Source organism: Medicago sativa, chromosome 5, assembly GCF_051527215.1.
Source record: "Medicago sativa cultivar Bolivia chromosome 5, Bolivia_mono, whole genome shotgun sequence".
In the NCBI taxonomy this organism is placed as follows: Eukaryota; Viridiplantae; Streptophyta; class Magnoliopsida; order Fabales; family Fabaceae; genus Medicago; species Medicago sativa.
The window spans coordinates 80,294,144-80,311,482 of record NC_140753.1 but is presented as its reverse complement, the minus strand read 5'-3'; the positions used below and the strand labels follow the sequence as shown (position 1 = coordinate 80,311,482).

Sequence of the window (17,339 nt, the reverse complement as noted above, 5' to 3'; positions counted from 1 at the left end):
TGAATAATATCTGTACTCTATATATACTTCTGATTTCACTTTCCTTCTCTCTTTCTCTCTCCTCTAACCTCTTCTAAATCATTTTTTTCTAAAACAATTGAAAATTAAATCTTTTCAATAAATACATGTTAGTTATGGAATTCTTAATCATAATACGTATACCTACTATTTATTACACAAATAATTACAGCCTTAATCTGATTCAAAAGAATCAATTTTTTTTATCAACAAAATAATCAATTTTTCCCTCAAAAAAACTATTACGGGTTACGACTATATAATATTAAAAAAAGGGTATAAAAGTGGACATCTATCACTTTTTTTTTGGAGAGATTGACATCTAACACTTTTAGTAAAATATGAATTTCATAGTAGTAAAATATAATTTGTCAAAAAAAAAAGATAGTAGTAAAATATAAAGAATAAGTCGTGAGCTTAACTCGGGTGATAGGGACATTGCATAATATATGCAAAGATCTGTATTCGAACTCTAGACACCCTATTTATTCACTTTATGAACTGAATTCCTAACCACAAAAAATTATAGATAATCCAAATAAGGAAAATGTTAACATATATTATTTATTAAAAATTGTATGGAGAAAATTAAAATAAATCATTTTACAAAAATATCTTTTAATATTAATAGTAGTATGGGAGAGATAAATTATAAATAATTGAAAAAAGTATATAGTAATAAATATTAAGGGTATAATAGAAAAAAAAACATTAATGTTTCATTGATATTGTAAAATGACTTATAATTTAAAACAAACATATTTTACTAGAACAAACATATTCATTTGATTTCCATCATTACCCGGCCATGATTTCCATCAAAGTAGGACTTATTAGTCTTTTACTTTTTTTTTTTTAAATACCACAAGTTATATTCTTGCTATTCTTGTGTCATCTGGTTCGTACAATTTAGCAATGCTCGCAAAAAAACCCAATTGATTCTTGAATTGTTACTGCTAATTATACTCCCTCCGTTCCTTTTTAGTTTGTCATGTTGATGGGTGAATGTAATAAACTGGGAGAAAAAAAAAAGTAATGATTGATTATGAATTAATGATGATAAATATTATTTTTAAGGGAAATGCTAACCGGTGGCCCAAGGGCACTGGTTAAGGATATGAAAAAGGAAATTATATAGTAGTTAATGCATTGAAATTGTGTAATTAATTTATAATAAAGTCAAAAACAGTTTCCTTTTATGGTAATAATTCCCTTTTATGGTATGCTTAACCAGTGTCCGGGGCACCAGTTAGCAGGACCCTATTTTAAATTAGGTGGTAGGAACTAGGAAGAGTATTTGGTGTATAAAAATTATTTTGTTGATATTTTAAGCCTTTGGATTAAATGAAATAGACAGATGAGATTTTTGTGTCAAATTAATTTTGATAACATGAACTCATTTGATCATGTCTCCTATATATATATATATATATATATATATATATATATATATATATATATATATATATATATATATATATATATATATACTCCCTCCGGTCACATTTATAAGCAAAAAACATCTTTTTAGGTTCATTGAATAATTAATGTATCCGGTCACATTTATATGTTAGATACATTGGTTATTCAATGTACCTAAAAAGTTGTTTTTTTGCTTATAAATGTGACCAGAGAGAGTATATATATATATATATATATATATATAGAGAGAGAGAGAGAGAGAGAGAGAGAGAGAGAGAGAGAGAGAGAGAGAGAGAGAGAGAGAGAGAGAGAGAGAGAGAGAGAGAGAGAGAGAGAGAGAGAGAGAGAGAGAGAGAGAGAGAGAGAAGATATACTATGAGAATGACATTTTTATATGAGAATAGTGAGAATGAATAAGAGCCATGAGATTAAAAAACATTGGTTGAGATTAAAACATTCCTAAATGAGTCATTTGTCATTAACATCATGATATAATTGTGTTTTTTTTATTGTATCAATAATATTTTTTTTTTTAAAAAAGGATGTCATTATTATTCATTTATTTCAGTCATCATCTCTCTCCATGATCTTCATCTCCTCCATTGAAAAATTCATAATTTCCATTTCAAGATATCTATTCTTCATTGATTTCCTTTAGAATTCGGTTCTTATCACACCATAGAAATACACATCCATCCCTTTCTTTGATTTCAATTTTTTTTCCTTCTAAATTGTTGTCTTTTGTAACCATTTTTTTATTCTATTTTGTCGTGATCCAGTTTGATCCATGAGGAAGAAGCTTGATACTCACTAGAACCATGACCCGTGCTGACGCACTGGTCTTATTTTCATGTAGAAACTCACAATGTTACCTAAGCCAGTATTATACCATAGTAGAACAGCCCTCCTGATGCAACAACATACACGATTAGAACCATTACAGATAACATAATTTTTTTTGAAACATGTTAGACAAAATCTTCTTCACCTCTTCAAGATCATACTCAACTATGTATGTCCTAAACTTCACACAATACTTGTTGACAGCACTTTCAAAGGATGAAGTTGATTTTTTGAGCAAAGGACCTGCAACATCATAATAGGAAACGATATTAAAATACGCCGTAATTGTGAGAAAAAATAATCGTATTACCTGTCAAGCAGTGATAGGCCAGCAGAGTTTCAATACCACGGCCCTCCATTTGAATCAACGATAGAATAATGGAAGGAGAAAGGAGACTGATTTTAATATGCAAACCCTTTTTTTTTTTAACATGCAAACGGTGCTGTTTTTTTTTTTTTTTTTTATAATATGCAACCTTGTGGCCCTTTTTTTTAAAGAAATTTTCAACCGTGTGGTTTTAATGCTAGTTAATGTACAATTGATTGGGCGTTATTTTATTTCCATTATGTAAACCGTGTGGTTTTCTTTTAATATGCAAAAGGTACTGCTTTTTTTAATATGCAACCGTGTGGCCTCTTTTGTTTTTTTAATAAATTTAAACCTTGTGGTTTAAATGCTAATCAATATACAATTGATTGTGTCTTATTTTATTTCCATTATACAATGCAATCATGTGGCCTCTTTTGTTTTTTTTAAAAAAAAACGTTCAACCTTGTGGTTTAAATGCTAATCAATATACAATTGATTGTGTCTTATTTTATTTCCATTATACAATGCAACCGTGTGGTCTCTTTTCTTTTTAATTTTTTTTTCAACCTTGTGGTTTAAATGCTAATCATTATACAATTGAATGTGTCTTATTTTATTTCCATTATACAATGCAAGCAAGTGGCCTCTTTTGTTTTTAATTTTTTTTTCAACTAATGCTAATCAATATACAATTGATTGTGTCTTATTTTTTATTTTTTTTGAAGATACTAATTTTATTAGATCAAAGGTGGCATTATATCAAGAGCCACAACTGTTGAAATACATGAAGGGGTTTCTTCAACCCAAACAAAATTAATGTCAGATTTTAATGCAAATTTGGCCAAATAGTGAGCAACTTGATTCGCCTCTCGACGAATATGAAAGAAATTTAAACTATGAAAACTTGAGGCGAAACTCTTGCAGTCTTCCACAATTGATCCCAAATAGGATTGTTGGTGTTGAGTCTTATTGATGGAGCTGATCACATTAGATGAATCTGACTCTACAATCAACTTTAAAAACGACATATCCCTTGCAAATTCAAGTCCCTTAAGTACTGCCAAACCTTCTGCTACATCTGCCTCTTGCAACGCCAATATGCACCAACACTGAGCTGCAACAACCACGCCCTCTTGAATGTGTCTTATTTTATTTCCATTATACAATTTTGTACGTAATTCACAGGTCTAATTTGAGATGACAATTAATACAACAATCGTGTGTTATTCTATTTCAAAAATTAAAATAATATGCAATCGTGTTATAAATAGCAGTTACTACAACCTGTAATGAAATGACTTTATGGCATGTCTTTAAGGTGAGAAGGTCAAGCGTCGACATAAATGCTTTAGAATGAGCGGGAAAATGCTAGCTTTAGGGTTAGGGTTAGGGTTAGGGTTAGTTTGACCTAACAAGCTTTAGTAAGTAAGATTTCACTGTTCTAAGTCTTTTTTATAAAAAAGATATGTTCTAAGAAGCATTTTTTTTAAGCAAATGTTCTATGAAGTTTGATTAATGAGGATTCAGAATTATATTTTAGGAATGTTCAAAAAAGGAATACTAATGACACAACATAATTATATAATGATATCAATGATAAATGACTCATTTAGGAATGTTTTAATCTCAACCAATGTTTTTTAATCTCATGGCTCTTATTCATTCTCACTATTCTCATAAATGTTATACACACACACACACACACACACACACACACACACACACACACACACACACTCCCTATGGTCACATTTATAAGCAAAAAAACAACTTTTTAGGTAGATTGAATAATCAATGTATCTAACATACAAATGTGACCGGATACATTAATTATTCAATGAACCTAAAAATGTGTTTTTTGCTTATAAATATATGGGGAAAATACACTCACCTCCCCTCAAGTATGGGTAAATAACACAAACATCCCCTTTAGTTTTGAAAAAACAACAACCTCCCTTTGGGCTGTAACGGTGTTAAAAATCAGTTTGACACAGACCTCCTTGCTTTCATTTGCTTCTCTTTCCGAAATTAGGTTCAGCTGCTGTCAGTCACCATTTCTTAATAGTTGTTTCAAAAGCATAATTGTAAAATCGACAAAGCACTAAGTTGCTGCAAAATATAATCTAACAACCTTCTTTAGATTACAATTTCACTTTCCAATCCATACATTTATCTATCTAGAAAAACATGCACAATGCACAATTCTTTTTCATGAAGTTTCAGGAGTTTGCAATTATTTCATTCGATTACTTCAAAACAAATTTTCATTCTCGTCAATCTTAGATCCTTATAACCCTTCCCTTTGCTCTTCTATCATTCTAAGTTCTAAACTACCATTGGGTTAAACGTCTATCAGAAATACAAAAATGAAAACTCATTATTTTCTCCACTTTTATTTTTGCAAACAATGGTCTAATGCTGTTCTATCTCGTGAAATCCCTGGAGAAACCATGAATATGTAACAAAATTACCATTATAATTTTCTGTCAAAATAGACACCGTTAACTTGAGAGGGGGTAGTGAGTGTCTATTTTTTTAAGATACAAGGGTGGTTATTGTTTAATTAAAAACTAGAGGGGGGGTAAATGCTATTGAGTCAAACTTCGGGGGAGGTGAGTGTAATTTCCTCTAAATATATATATATATATAACGCGCATTGCTAAATTGTACGAATCAAATGACACAAGAATAGCAAGAATATAACTTGTGGTATTTAAAAAAAAAAAGGTAAAAGACTAATAAGTCCTACTTTGATGGAAATCATGGCTGGGTGATGATGAAATTCAACGGCCGTATCATTTCGTGTGTTTCGTTTGTCAAGTCTTCGTAATAAGGAGCATTATCCTTTTTTTTTTTGTCTCTTCTATTGGTTAAGTGGAGCTTGTTAGCTTTTTTAATACAATTTATTGAATTATAAAAAATTATAGGCATGAAAGAAAGACCACAAATAGATAGTGATCATTATTTTTCGAAAAAAAAAAATAGTGATCGTTATTAAAAAAAAGGGTCATGCTAACTTGTACTCTTATGACACATATTAAAGAGTTTATAAATGGTAAATATTTATTATAAAATATTAATTTTGAAGAATCAATTGACACAATTTCTTAGACAAAATTTCCATTTTAAGTTCCTTAACATGTACCCTAAGGACACAAGTTGGCATTTCTAAAAAAAATATCAATCAATCATGATGAATAGTGAGGGACACAAGCATCCATAAGTATGAGTTGTTATTTGTCTTTTTTGTCAAGTAGCCTAGTGGTTGTAACTCACACATTTTAAATGCGGAGAAGTGCGATGTCTGGGGTTCAAACCTCAGCCCCTGCATATATCATGCATTGTCCTACCAATTAAGTTAAGCTCACGGAGACAAATGTCATTTCGTCTATCACGCCTATAATTTTTTAAATGATAAAAGTTATAATTAAATTTTTTAAATGATAAAAAAATATATAGATTGTTTCTAATTTTTACACGAGCTATCAAATTTTGTACCCCAATTTTGCACGCATGGTCAGAACACCGCTTAAAAATTCCAAAATTTCATGATGGATGTTCTTATGTGTTTCAAACATGACTGTAAACTTGGAGAACAATATTTAACTAGTGACTATATACTTACTCAGAACAAAATGACTATTTTGCAAGTTATGATTGAAAAATAAAAAAAAATGGGGAATATTCTAATTATATGAAACTTTACAGATCTGTTATGTTTTTTTTTTATAAAATTCTCTGTAAAAAGAATCAACTAAGAATTTTATTTATAGGTCAATGTTTCCGCTGTTTTATTTTTTAGTTTTTAGTGCTTTAAAAATTCATAATTAATTCGTCTCTTTTAAGAAAATTCTAATTTTATGTGGGAGACTTTATGTTGACGTTCTAAATAAGTCTAAAAAAATCATGAAAAAGTTCGACCTCCAGGTCACTTTTATAAACTTTATGTCGACCTAGCAATTTTGACATTTTTTTAAGTTTAACTAGGAATTTTGGACATAGATCAAAGTTTTTTTTTTTTAAATATTTGATAACCTAAACGGGTATAATTTAAATTAAGATATTTAGGTGGGTGCGGTTATTCCGATACCGCAGACCATCTCATTGTTAGCTGTGATCATTTTGGTTTGGTGTGGCATCGCATTTACCAGTGGCTAGGCATCTCATTTATTGCTCCAGCATCCATTAGCGCCCATCTTCATTAGTTTGGTCACTTGGCAGGGTTACCTCGCTCTACTCACTATTTCCTCACAATAATCTGGATGGCTACTGTCTGGGCTATTTGGAAGGAAAGAAACAACAATATTTTTAACCAGCAGATCGACAACTTGGATCATATAACAGATAACGTCAATTTTTTGTCTTTTTCTTGGATAAAGGCGGATATGTCTACTTCTATTTTCAGTTACAACGAATGGTGGCGGCACCCTTTACCTTGTATGTATGGGTATTATTATGTAGATTTACTTTCTGTCTTTCTTACGGTGTGTTTTTGTTTCGCACCAGACTTATAACTTTGTTTGTTTTGGTGGGTGGTTCTCTGTTGCACGCCTTGTGCGAGATGAATCACGTTTTGTAATCTAATATATTCCATTTTGGCTTGTTTAAAAAAAAAAAGATATTATAAGATGACCATTAATATCAGCGTATTTTTTACTTATTAATAATAAAGTTTTTTTAGAGTAGTTATCAATAAAGTTGAGAAATACAATTTTATTTTTGAAAAGAAGAAATACAATTTAGTTGTATAAAAACTCTTTTGTAATTTTTATTTTTATTAATTAATTATAAATAATTGTACCAAGAATTACTTCTTTTTTTGAAAGACTTATCTATTGAGTTAAGAAATAATCTTTACTTTGTTGTGAAACTTATCTATTAAGTTGAAAGACTCAGAAAATTACTTTCAAGAATTACTTATCTATTAAGTTAAGAAATAATTTATTTTTTTAATGAAGAAATAATATGTTATAATACAAATAAGTTAAGAAATAATATGTTATAATACTAATTAATCATAATTATTATATTTGACTTTCACATAAATGCATATCCGGTTCTTGCATATCTCTTAAAAAATGAAAAATCAAAAAACCGTGGCACTCTAATCACTATTGCATATCTCTAGTCTCTTTGGAGTGGCAGATGGAGAAATCTATGGCAGTGGCTGCGACGATTGAAGAGTTAAAGTTAAAGGTAAGAAACAATTTTCATGTTCATGACGATCTTGCCCTTTTCATTTTATCAAAATTACCTCTCAAATCTTTGAAGCGGTTTGGATGCGTACGCAAATCATGGTCTCTATTGTTTCAAAACCCTCATTTCATGAACATGCTCCGCACTCATTTCTCATCTTGGAACAGTTCCGATCACGGCGGTGGTGATACGTTTCTTTTCCTACAGGAGCCTGAACTGCCTGTGACACCTGAATACCGTTACCACAGTCCGTTCTATTTGCTCCCCAATGAGAGGTTTGAAGATAGGATCAAATTAAATTTGCCACCTCAGTTTCAAGAGGATGACAGCAATGTTTATGTTTTAAGTTCCGTTAGTGTCAATGGTATTCTTTGTCTCGGTCAAGATCGGAGGAGAGGGATTGTAAATAGCTTCCGAGCTGTATTATGGAACCCGGCAACAGCGGAATCCAGAGTCATCCCTCCCAGTCCTGATGAATTTGTACCACCTTATCGGAACCCTTTTTTTTCATGGATTTGGTTATGACCGTGTTAGAGATGACTATAAAGTGATTCGATATATGTCATTTTACCCTACAACCGACGAAGATGAAGATGTGCCATGGGAAGATAGATCGTATGACCCCGTGTTGGAGATATATAGTCTTAGAAGTAACTCTTGGAGGATATTCGAGATCGAGAAGTGTGATATGCCCGATTGTGTTTATGATGAGCCGCGGACCAGTTCCGGAGTGTACATGAACGGAGCGTGTCATTGGTGGGGTAACAATGATTTTTATAGTTCAACAGGTTGTTTGGTGTCATTTGACCTGAGCAACGAGGTGTTGTCTACAACACCTATGCCCTCAGACAACGATGAAAGTTGTGAATTTGTAGTCATACAAAGACACTTGGTGGTGTTAAATGAGTCAATTGCATTGATCTCGAATTGTAACAATACTACTACTTTTCACATTTCAATTTTGGGCGAACTCGGCGTGAAGGAATCGTGGATCAAACTCTTTATTATTGGACCGATGCCTCCCATTGAGTGTCCCATTGGAGTTGGGAAGAAGGGCAGTATTTGCTTCAAAAGAAAAGATGATGAACTAGTGTGGATAGATTTAAGCACCCAGATAATTGAAGAGATTGGTGTTAAAGGAGAGCTATTTGGTTATCAGATGGGAATTTACAAAGAAAACCTTCTTCCGATTGGAGGAATTAAAAAGTAGTAGTTGTTTATCTTTGTTTTCCACCAAGAGCTTTGCCTTATCAATTTTATTTTGTTGGTCTACTCTCTGATTTTTTTTCCTTTCCTGTTTTACATAGAAGCTTATTATGTATGGGAGACTTGATAATCTAATGTGAAACATCATTACATTCTGTTTCAAATATCTATGCTACCATATAATACTGTGGTTTAGTTTTGCTTTAACAATCCAAATCAGTTAAATAGGCACGTTTAAGCTTGAGTTTCTTTATTTTCATTGCACTCCCTCCTTATTAATTGCTATGATATGTGAAATGGATTTTTTCTTATTTCATATGATTGAGGCTACATTTAGAAACTTTTTTAAAATTGCTGAAGGTTTGTGATGTTTTTAAAGTTGATGTTTTTGCTGAAATGGATTTTGTTTTTTCTACTAGAGAGTCTTAAAGCTAGCCTTTTTCTGTTTTGTACATAGAGCCATGTTATATTATTTTACATTTTCGATCACTGATAGGTTGATAATAGTTGTATGAACAATGGAGCCATGATATATATTACCCATTAAACTCATCCTGACACTATCAAGTGGTAATGGAAATATATTTGGCTAAAACAAATAATTAGCCTCTATATTTTAACTTGATTTAAACTTTAATCCATAATTTATCATCCAAGTCTCTGTACTTAAAATAATTTTATTGATATACCATTCAAGTATGTACATAAATGTACATCCTTGAGTATGTAAAAACCTTTATTTTGTTTCATGTTTTGAATCTAAAGAATGATGAGTTGTAGGAAATATACTTGCAATCCTTATCTCAAAAGAATATAGACGTGCAGGTCGTTTTTAAAAGCCAAATATTTATGTTTTACCTTGTTTGTTAAAAAGGACACTTTGGCACCTAAGTTGTTTGAGTGCATTAGAACAGCAACCAATATATAAGTATAAAAGAAACGAAAATTGCAAGATAATAAGACACGATCTTTGTTCACGCAGTTCGGTCAATGATGCCTACCTCCGCGACTATAGAGCAGCTATAATTCCATTTTATTTCTATGATGAATTAGTGTTTATAGTGTTACAACCAATATATACATGAGTATTACTCAACAGAGTAAAAATTAAGTTTGGATGATCCTGAAACCACTACAGCCTTGATGGGCTTTGAGCCTTTATTACATTGTCACATAATTCTCTTGATCATGCAGCGAGCCGCGAATCGATGCTTGCATACCGGTTTGCCGCACGCTAGTGGTGACAAACTAGAAGTTGTGAGCCGTCTAGACAATGCGTCAATGCCATAACTCTCAAAGTCGTCAACTTTCGTAGAGGCATATTGCTTGATGTCTTATATCATCGTACATGAACAAGATGCATGCCCAGTGGAAAAAGCTTAAGGCCAAAATAGCTTAGGCTGAAAGAGACGGTGTAAACGCCCTCAATTTTGATCCATGAGACTACATTTTTTTAATGACAAAATAAAATAGAGTTTCCTATCCCACTAATTTACTAAAAGATTGATTTTATTTTTACCAATAAATTGTTCTCTACAAAAATATTTATTGCTATGTTAACATAAAATAATTTAAGAGGAATTCTAAAAAATAAAATTAATTGAAACTTGGTGATAATTTAATTTAGGTCAAATGCATCTAAAGGTCCTTTAAGTTTTCGTTTTTCCCAAAGTGGATCCTTTATTTGACAAGCAGTTATTTTAATGAAGAGGTTGGTTTCAAATGTTCAAGACGTGGAGGAAAAGTAGTAAACTATGAGCTACCTAGGCCAACTCATTAAAATTAAAATATTAACAATCCAAAAAAAAAAAAATATTGAACATTATAAAAAATATTCCTAATATTAGTATCCCGTAAGTTTTTGATGAACATTTGTGGTTTTTTCTTAATTATTTATATGGATTAAAAGTAAATAGGTCCTAATATAATTCTCAACAAGCATCACACGGGTTCGTCCATGAGTGCAAGAATCGTTGGATGAGGTGGCACGCCAAGCAAACATGTAAAACATGTAAGGTGCAGTTGATTTGTTAAACATTATGTATTATGTATTAGACGGTACAACACAACACAATACAACACAACAACAACGAATGAAGTTGCCTAATAGAACTTTGTTGATTTGTTAGACCAGTAAGTAACTCTTGAAATCCAATGATTTACGTTTGCAACTCCATTTAGGAGTGATCTTGATAGTGGATTAAAACATTTAATTTCTATTCATGATTCTCTAACATCACCTAAAATGTTCAATTATAAGCAAAACAAGTCTTAAATCAAGCATTCTCTAACATCATCTAAATTTATGACACCAACAATAAAGATACATACTTAACACATAATTCATTTCCTTTATTTATAGAATATTGAAGGATTATTCATATATTAATTTTACTTGCGTACGTACGTAATACAAATACGATAATCCAATTAAATGAAGTTCCACAATTTCCCGTCCTTGTACAATTCACATATTGATTTCCAGCACGATTTCTACATAACCTGATCTCCAATAGCTCATTGGAGGGACAATGAAATTGAACTTTAAGGGTAAACCCAAGATGTTTACTGATGGCATTTTCAAAGTCTGCTCTTAGATGAGGTTTGGAGGAGGTACCAGGCGAAATACCTTGTGCTTTAAGTATATCAAAAAGGTTCAATTTCTTCCAAATATCATTGGCTACATCGAAATACTGGGTTTGGTTAAAAGTGGAGTAAGAACACGTTCCATGTTCGCTCCACTGTAGTCCCCAAAAGCGGATATCATTTCCTAATAAATCTGGCCATGATGTAGGGAGCTCGGCCGATGCTGTTGTAGAAAGCTGATGCAAAAAATAAATATAAGTTATTTAAAAGATATATATTATAAATAGAAGAAACAAATAAGAAAAGCTTTATCTTTATAGTTGAATTAAATCAACTCACCATGGGCTTGTCTAGGTTTGCCCCTTTATTTCGACCTGTGATGCACAGACGTGGCGAAGAACCAACATTTTTCTGAGGCCACATTCCATGGATCGTAAACCTGTTTGGTTTTTTAGTACATTTATTGTTATTTTGCCTACAGTATGCAGCTGGCCACTGCATCGCCATCAAAAAATAATCATACTGTGCAACCGAGCTCAATGCCAAAGATAAAAATACAAAAAAGCATAAAACAATTTTCTTCATGGTAACAATATGTAGTATATGTTTTTGATAAGAGATGAGATATTATGTATTTGATACACAACTATGGTACCATATATATAGTTGAAATAGGATACAAGTTTTTTTTTTTTTTTTTACTCAAAAGAAATGATACTCGTCCATCATTTAATCAACTTTCTATATATAATGATCATAGAATAAATAATATTAATTGTATTTTATTCCGAAAAAAATTAATTGTATTTTCTTTGTTAATCCCCTGGTTCTCGAGGTAAAGAGAGTCTTGTAACTCAGAGTTCAGTCAGGAGGTAAGTAAAATCTAACAAAAAAATTAAAATATAATAGGTAATTGTTTATATATGTATATCCAGGACAGTCCCAAGTTGGTTTTTACATATGGTCAATTGCATGTTGATGTATCAAGAGTAACGTCTCAAAATGGTCGTCAATATTAAATGAGAAGAATAAACTGTGTAATTAGACTATATATAAACATTGTTTAGTGTGAGGTTTTCCATAATTTGTGATTTTTTCTGGTACAATATGAAGAAATATTATTAATTCTTTTTCTTTTTTGAGAGGAGGAATTAAAAATTATAAGGCACAAAGAATCTATAAATTTCATATTTTTTTACATAAAAATTTGTTTCTTGAAAGTTTGACATAAAAAATTATGTATTTGTAGATTTTTCGTGCCTTATATATTTTTATTTGATAAAATTTGTATCTTCGTGCCTTATTCATCATACAACTTAAACACATTTTTATAGTATTTAAAGAACTAAAATACAAAAATAAAGATGTTTTTCTTGACCAACAAAAAAGATGTTTTTTCAAAAAAAAAAAAGAAGATGTTTGTTACTTATAAAATAAGGTTCGAGTCCTACCTCTATTTTTTGTAACAAAAAAAAATTACTACTTATAAAAGAAAGATATTTAACAAATTTCAATACCCCACTATAAATATCATTTAAACGGCAATTACTTATAGCCATAATAATATTTACAATAACCAATTAGAGCATCTTTGATTGTGCTTTTATTAAAAGACAACTTTATTGTTACAAAACTCTTGGAGTAAGAGAAATAAAGAAGAAGATAGATAATTTTATCATTCTTTTGTGATATACAATTATGTTGTATGTGAGCTCTCTTTACAATTTACAAAGAAGTACAGTAATATATGAATACAATTTCGGAGAGAAGCACAATGGTGTGACTTGGTAGAGAAGTACAATGATATGATTTAGCCTAATAGTTTAGGCCAATAACCCAATGCGCAATCAACACCCACTTATAATATTTATAACATTTATATTATTTTATTTTTTGAGGAATTTATATTATTTTAATGTTAACTAGTATGGATACCCGTGCCAAGCACGGGCTAGAATTCAACCATTCCTAAGTGAAAAAATGTTGTATGTATCAAGTGTTAGTTACATTTCAACATTGAATAAAAGAGTGGAGGTTGGACAACATATAAGTGGAAGATTCATATACTTAATACCTTAAATATTCAATGAAAATGTAATATCATTCTCACTTGGATGATTGCTCTAGCTCCAATGGATCGATCCACACCAACGTGAGTTCCCCCATAAATTTCAACGGTCGTAACAAAACTCGGTTCGACTTTATAGCGGGAGCGCGAGTGGGAGAGTTGTTATTGTGTCAAATGTGAGTAAAAGTTCAACATTGAATTCAAGAGTAGATATTGAGCAACATAATATATCTAATATCTTAAGATTTAAGGTGAAGATGTGGTGTCAATATCACTTATGTGGTTTCTTTTAGTCTAAAGTGATGATTAAACTAAATGTATGATCCCCGGTAGTAAGAAAATTATGAACTATTTTTTTTTTTAAAGTTTTTAGATGTCATGTATTTCTTTCAAATAATTCTTAATTCATTCTTTCAAACATTAATTTTAAATGAAACATGAATTAAATTTGTATGAATAAAAGCTCTCGCCAATTTGAGATTTTGAATGAGTCGCTTATACACATTACTCATTTATCTTTTAATAATAATAATAATGTAATTTCTTCAACAATTGAGTTCCACAAATAACTATATTGTTATATTCCAACAACACTTATTTATTTTAAAATAATTTATTTAATTAAATCTGTATAAAAGTGAAAAGAGTTGTTTCATAAACATTATTCTCTATTAGGCCCACCACTGTTTATTATGGTGCCAGCCCAATGGCTTTAAAGCTAAAGGGGTCCTAGTAATCTTAAGTTAAGTCGGGAGGGTAGTAAAGTTTGACCATTAACTGTTCCACCTAGAATCAAACTCATGTTCTCCATAGTAATTCGTCGTTGATGGAGCTAATTGACCACATGAACAAAACTTCTTGTTTTATTTATTTAATTTTTTAATTTAACATCATGGTGATTTTGTTTGAATCTACAACAATTACTAATCAACATTTATTTATCCTCTAAAAAAATTAACATTTATTTATTCAATATTGGTATTAGCATTTTCTTTCTATTTTCATAAACTCCTAAAACATACAACACTCATGACATTCATATTTAAAAATGGTTTTTATAATATATCGTTTTCATTTCTTTTTTTTTGGAGAGAATATCCTTTCCATTTATATAAATTAGAGCAATTAGAAAAATATACTCATAAGATATTTTATATTTTTTCTCTCAAGTACTCCAGCGGTTAAATTCACACAATGAGGGGTATAAGTTTGAACATTGACACATGCATATCAATATAAATGGAGCTTTCAACCGAGTTGCAATTATAGGACTGTAAAATTTATTTGAGCATTAATATGAATTATGAAATTAGAATTATTTGAAATATTTTTACTAAAAAAGCATTGATTGTAATGTGATTGAACTCAAGTAGTTAGTGAGTTCCAAATTAATCAGGAAACCCGAGTTTGATTTTTCAGTAGAACAATCTTTCGATCAAACTCCGGTATACAAAGAGTCCTTTACAACAAAAATATTTTTTTTCACAAAGAAAAAAATTCCTATTTTGAGAGGTAAAAAATTAATTACTTCACAAATGTTTATAATTTAAATTTAATTTCAATTGAATACCGGTATTAATTTTATTTATGTGGTTAAAGGTCACTGCATAAAATATATTAACAATACAAATATAAATTACATATTAATAAAAAATGGGAATACAATCTTGGTTTAATTTCAAAGTAACTTTTTAAAAATTAGCAACAAATTTGTTTTTTTTTTGTAGCAATTCTCATGGTCCAAGACAAAAAAATTGTAAATTATAATTAGTGATGATGGTGCTATGAATAAGAAATTTCTATAATAAGCTGAAAAAATTTAATGTAAATAGTATAATATTTAAGGCTTTAGTAAAAAAATTAAGACATTTTTTTACAAAAGTTTAAGGCATTGTTGTATACTTAGAAATATTTTATCACAAATTAATTTTAGCATATGTGGTCATATCAATGAACAAAGTTCATTTGATTAAATGTCATAATATTTTCAAATGAAATTCAAGATGATAAAAACAACAATTGGGACAAAGACTATCACTGAAATGAATAGAAAAGACCGTGTTGGCTCTTTTTTTGGATTTGATTTATGTCCCTAATTTTTTATCGGGTTAGATTTACGTCCCCAATTTTTTTCTCCATAAATTTTATTTTTATCTTAAAAAAACTTGTTAGTGTAGATCCTTAAAATGTCAATTATTTTCTATTTTTAATTTGCAAAATATCTTTTTTTTAGGGAATTAGCAAAATGTCTTGAATAAGATTTTATTGATTATCATAGTTTAAAAGTTATATATTTAATTAAGAAAAAAGATATCCTATAAAACAAATGCTTTTTTAATGTCAAATGTTAGTAGTTAGTTGTTAGATTTTTTTTCTTTCCCGAAACACAATTAATTGTTTTCTTCTTCATCCAATTTTGTACCAAAAACCTATAACATCATGGAAAAACACATTCAAACCAAACCAATAAATACATTGAATTAGACAATTGATATAACATTAAATTCTTGCATGGTTTTGCATCTTTTGTAGAAAAATAAATGAAAAAAATGTCATATCAACATGATATGTTATGGTTGAAAGTTGAGTGGAAAAACATACAATTTTCTTGTTATAAGAATTATATTTGTTGGAAAAAAAATTATATTTAGCTTATTGTTAAAAAATACGTGTATGATTGAAACCTTTCATGATTTTGTTAAATCTAATTGGTCAAAAATTAAGACAAAGGGTGGATGAATCCATTTGATTGGTTGAGAAATCAAACAATGATAATAATTCTATGGCCGTCATTGAAACATGTTTTTTTTTGAGGGGGCAAAGTGTCATTGAAAGATATTAATAAGAAATCAAAAATTCATTTAGTTTTGTCATTATAAGACTTTTACCACTTTCCACTTATAAATAAGGTAATTAATAAAAATATTTATGCAGTTTTAAAGCATATGTGATTATCAATTTTAATAATAGAATGAATGATGGATTCAAAAATATGACGTTGAATAAAACATAATATTTTTTTTTCACTTAAAAAACATAATAATTTAATAATCTTTAGTTAGGATATTAATTTTAAAAATAGTATAAACTCAGTTAAATATTTAATTAGGATGAAGGAAATAAAATATAAATTATTGTATGGTTTACTATTTTTTTGAAAATGCACTTAAAATTTTAGGGTAGCACCTCGCTCCCTTTTAGTTAAAGAAAAAGGAACTTTTTGACTCAAAAAACCAAAATCAAAGGTGCCATAAAATCGATTTTCTATTATGTATTTCTTATCTTTTTCACTCCAAAGTTATCGATTCAATCAATTTTTTGAAAATAGGATGCATTTCTTCTCATCTATTGATTGGTTTCCATCTCAAGTACAAAGTAGCAAAAAAAAAAAAATCAAAAACCAAAATAACATATAAAAGAGCAAGATATTAAAAGTAAAATAACAACATAAGAAACATAAGAAAAATTAAACAAAAAAGAATAGATAGATAGAAAAAGTTGTGAGTATTGTGGGATTAAAATAAAACAAAAGGGGGATGAAATGATTATATTTGAACGTGGTAATAGAAATCCTTCGTGTATATTCTAATTTATATGTGATGCATTTCTTCTTTTTTGTTGATTAGTTTCCATGTCCAAAATAAAGATCTGAACAAAAACAAAGAACATATAAACACCAAAAGAAAATTG

The 17,339-nt window shown here is 29.8% G+C and overlaps 1 protein-coding gene and 1 pseudogene across 1 annotated transcript; one reads left to right on the top strand and one right to left on the bottom strand.

Moving 5' to 3' along the window:
- The first annotated feature begins 7,738 nt into the window (after positions 1–7,738).
- Positions 7,739–9,226, top strand: LOC146925569 (F-box/kelch-repeat protein At3g06240-like; annotated as a pseudogene).
- Positions 9,227–11,271: 2,045 nt separating this feature from the next.
- LOC146925568 (ribonuclease MC-like) lies at positions 11,272–12,166 on the bottom strand. The gene is made up of 3 exons (XM_085711991.1): positions 11,921–12,166; positions 11,416–11,817; positions 11,272–11,292 (listed from the first exon to the last, which is right to left on the bottom strand). The coding sequence occupies exons 1-3, from the start codon at positions 12,164–12,166 to the stop codon at positions 11,272–11,274; spliced, it is 669 nt and encodes a 222-aa protein (XP_085568117.1).
- Positions 12,167–17,339: the final 5,173 nt, after the last annotated feature.

Excerpts from the sequence above, each read along its gene's own strand:
- LOC146925568 (XM_085711991.1), bottom strand. The coding sequence starts at position 12,166 with ATGAAGAAAATTGTTTTATGCTTTTTTGTATTTTTATCTTTGGCATTG. Across the intron at positions 11,818-11,920 it reads CAAACCTAGACAAGCCCATG|CTTTCTACAACAGCATCGGC; the intron begins GTGAGTTGATTT and ends TTTTTGCATCAG. Across the intron at positions 11,293-11,415 it reads CTTCATTTAATTGGATTATC|ATGATGTTAGAGAATGCTTG; the intron begins GTATTTGTATTA and ends TCATAAATTTAG.